This window comes from Eutrema salsugineum, unplaced genomic scaffold (assembly GCF_000478725.1).
Source record: "Eutrema salsugineum unplaced genomic scaffold, Eutsalg1_0 scaffold_3, whole genome shotgun sequence".
NCBI lineage: Eukaryota > Viridiplantae > Streptophyta > Magnoliopsida > Brassicales > Brassicaceae > Eutrema > Eutrema salsugineum.
Genome location: NW_006256756.1, coordinates 16,744,643 through 16,747,142, shown reverse-complemented (window position 1 = coordinate 16,747,142; position 2,500 = coordinate 16,744,643). Strand labels below are relative to the sequence as shown.

The window sequence follows — 2,500 nt, the reverse complement described above, 5'->3', positions numbered from 1 at the left end:
TTTCCACAGATTCCAGCAAAGCCAAGGAAAGAGGGGACTTTTAGATATACCTGATGGAGGAAGACCTACTAAACAATGAGCATTAGCGATGAAACCTATTGTCGTCGGCTCTTGCATATGGTGCCATCCCATAACAGGTGCAAGGGCCCAGACCTGCTGTGCGAAAACACAGTCCCTCATCACATGTATGGAGGATTCTGGGAGACCGCAACGACTACATGCCGGGTCAGGGATGATATTAGCGAAGCAACCCTTAGGGAAGTGCGTTTCTCGCTATCCGCCAAAGGAGTGTTCGAATCTTAGGTTGAGTCTTCAGCCTCCATATCATTTTGCTGCCATTTGAAGTCTCGTTCCGTCGCTGGAACCGCGATCAAACTATCAATGTCATAAGAGAAGAAATCTCTATGCCCCATGTTCTGAGTTTTCTCCTATGCTTTTGTTGGTTAACAACCAACCACAACTTTCTATAGTTCTTCACTACTCCTAGAGGCTTGACGGAGTCAAGCTGTCTGGAGGGAATGATTTTGTTGAAATCAATTCATCTAATCATGCCTCAACTGGATAAATTCACTTATTTTTCACAATTCTTCTGGTTATGCCTTTTCTTCTTTACTTTCTATATTTTCATATGCAATGATGGAGATGGAGTACTTGGGATCAGCAGAATTCTAAAACTACGGAACCAACTGCTTTCACACCGGGGGAAGACCATCCGGAGCAAGGACCCCAACAGTTTGGAAGATCTCGTGAGAAAAGGTTTTAGCACTGGTGTATCCTATATGTACGCTAGTTTATTCGAAGTATCCCAATGGTGTAAGGTCGTCGACTTATTGGGAAAAAGGAGGAAAATCACTTTGATCTCTTGTTTCAGAGAAATAAGTGGCTCGCGAGGAATGGAAAGAAATATATTATATAATATATCGAAGTCCTCTCCTTCAAATACTGGAAGGTGGATCACTTGTAGGAATTGTAGGAATGACATAATGCTAATCCATGTTGTACATGGCCAAGGAAGCATAAAATGATTCTTTCATTCTATAGATACCTTTGGTAGGTAAAGCACTCTACTGTGCTTTATTGAAAGTTCCCATCGCGGGGGCGAGGATACTTGCCTTCGCGGTTCGACTTTCTTTTCAGGCTTGACTCATTATTTTCCGGTCCTCTCCTCCCCTTTAGAGCTCTTTATGATGCCCACTGAGTAAGATTCGGGGGCTTCCGGCGCAGAAGCTCATTCTGAACCGCGGGAACTTCGTCTCTTCGACACAAACGTTATGTCAAGAGGCTGATGGTGGTGAGGATCTATGCGCACTCAAATAAAAGTAGCTTGCGTATTGGGTTATCCACGGTGTTAGGTGCTCCATTGCACCCTCATGTGGAGGGTAGGATACTCCGAAATATCCTATCCTTCCTCCTCTTCTTTCAGTCGAGACTTTTTCCTAGTCAGGTGTTTGCCTATCCAGGTATGGAAGTATTCAATGAATACACTCTGTACCATAGGTGTATGAAGCTTTATCTGTAGTATCAAAGATGGAATTGTATGCTAAGGCTTAGTGCCAGTATAGAGCTTGAAGTCTTTATGGATGTGCCGATCTTTATCCGTACATATTACCGACCTGCGAACATGGATGATTCGGTCAGGTACGGGATAATATTTAGGATGTACGATTTGGCTGTCCAGTTACAGTGGGGCAATGTCATGAAATTGCTACCAGTAACTAAGACTCAAGTGGAGACAAAAAAAAAAGCACTCAATTTGAATGTAAGTAAAACACGGGATGGAAGAGGAGGCCTGAACCAACAGGGATGAAACAGTATAGATTCCCCTGGGCGAAGCAAGTCACCGATTAGTAACCTAAGAAAGAGTTGTCAACGGGCGAGTGTCCTGCTATAAGGTAAACTCCTACTATTTCAGCTTCCTTTCCCGTGGTTGAAAGCTAAATATCCCAAGATGAGATTTTCCAAACTCTCGACAAGCAGCATATAGAAAATGAAAAAAAGATTTTGAAGGATCTGATTTCATCTAAGGAGTGGATTGGCGGTTAACAGAGGGCCATTTCAACTTATGCTCTAAAAAGATAGAAAGCATTGTTGAAAAAGCCCTCTCTTTATATAAAGAGGGCTTTAGCGCCTTCGGATAAAGGAAGATTCCGATATTCGCATAGGTATTGAAGTCTACTTCGGGGATCTGAACAGCTTCCCCTCAAATGGGAGCCGTTTAAGTCATCTTAAAAGAGTCCTCGACTGTATTGGAAAAACAAAAAGTCCAATATGGCGGGAGATCTCTAATTTGATTGAGAGCTTTCAATCAAATTAGATTGTAAAGTAGTAGTCCTGTGTAAAAATTAGCAAGCGTAAGGGGAGGGGGACTAGGGTGGAAGGGTCGTCGAAGGAGATGCATTTCTGGTACAAGTGGTATTGGACAAGATCTCAGGGAATCATCTCTTTCAGATTTCTGCCTGTCTTTCCCATGACGAATAGGATAAGGCAAATAAAAAATTTT

General features: G+C 42.7%; 2 protein-coding genes across 2 annotated transcripts; both read left to right on the top strand.

The window, feature by feature from the left end:
- Window positions 1-399: 399 nt before the first annotated feature.
- LOC18014821 (ATP synthase protein YMF19) lies at window positions 400-1,381 on the top strand. Its single transcript, XM_006397281.2, has one exon. It carries the CDS (start codon window positions 519-521, stop codon window positions 1,023-1,025), a length of 507 nt encoding a protein of 168 aa, XP_006397344.2. The 5' UTR covers window positions 400-518; the 3' UTR covers window positions 1,026-1,381.
- LOC18014820 (uncharacterized mitochondrial protein AtMg00500) lies at window positions 1,371-2,342 on the top strand. Its single transcript, XM_024154706.1, is given in 4 exon segments — window positions 1,371-1,460; window positions 1,520-1,763; window positions 2,029-2,123; window positions 2,125-2,342. Coding segments are annotated over 4 exon segments (474 nt in total). The 3' UTR covers window positions 2,170-2,342.
- Window positions 2,343-2,500: the final 158 nt, after the last annotated feature.

Bases quoted from the DNA above. Each gene is read 5' to 3' on its own strand.
- LOC18014821 (XM_006397281.2), top strand. From the start codon at position 519: ATGATTTTGTTGAAATCAATTCATCTAATCATGCCTCAACTGGATAAA.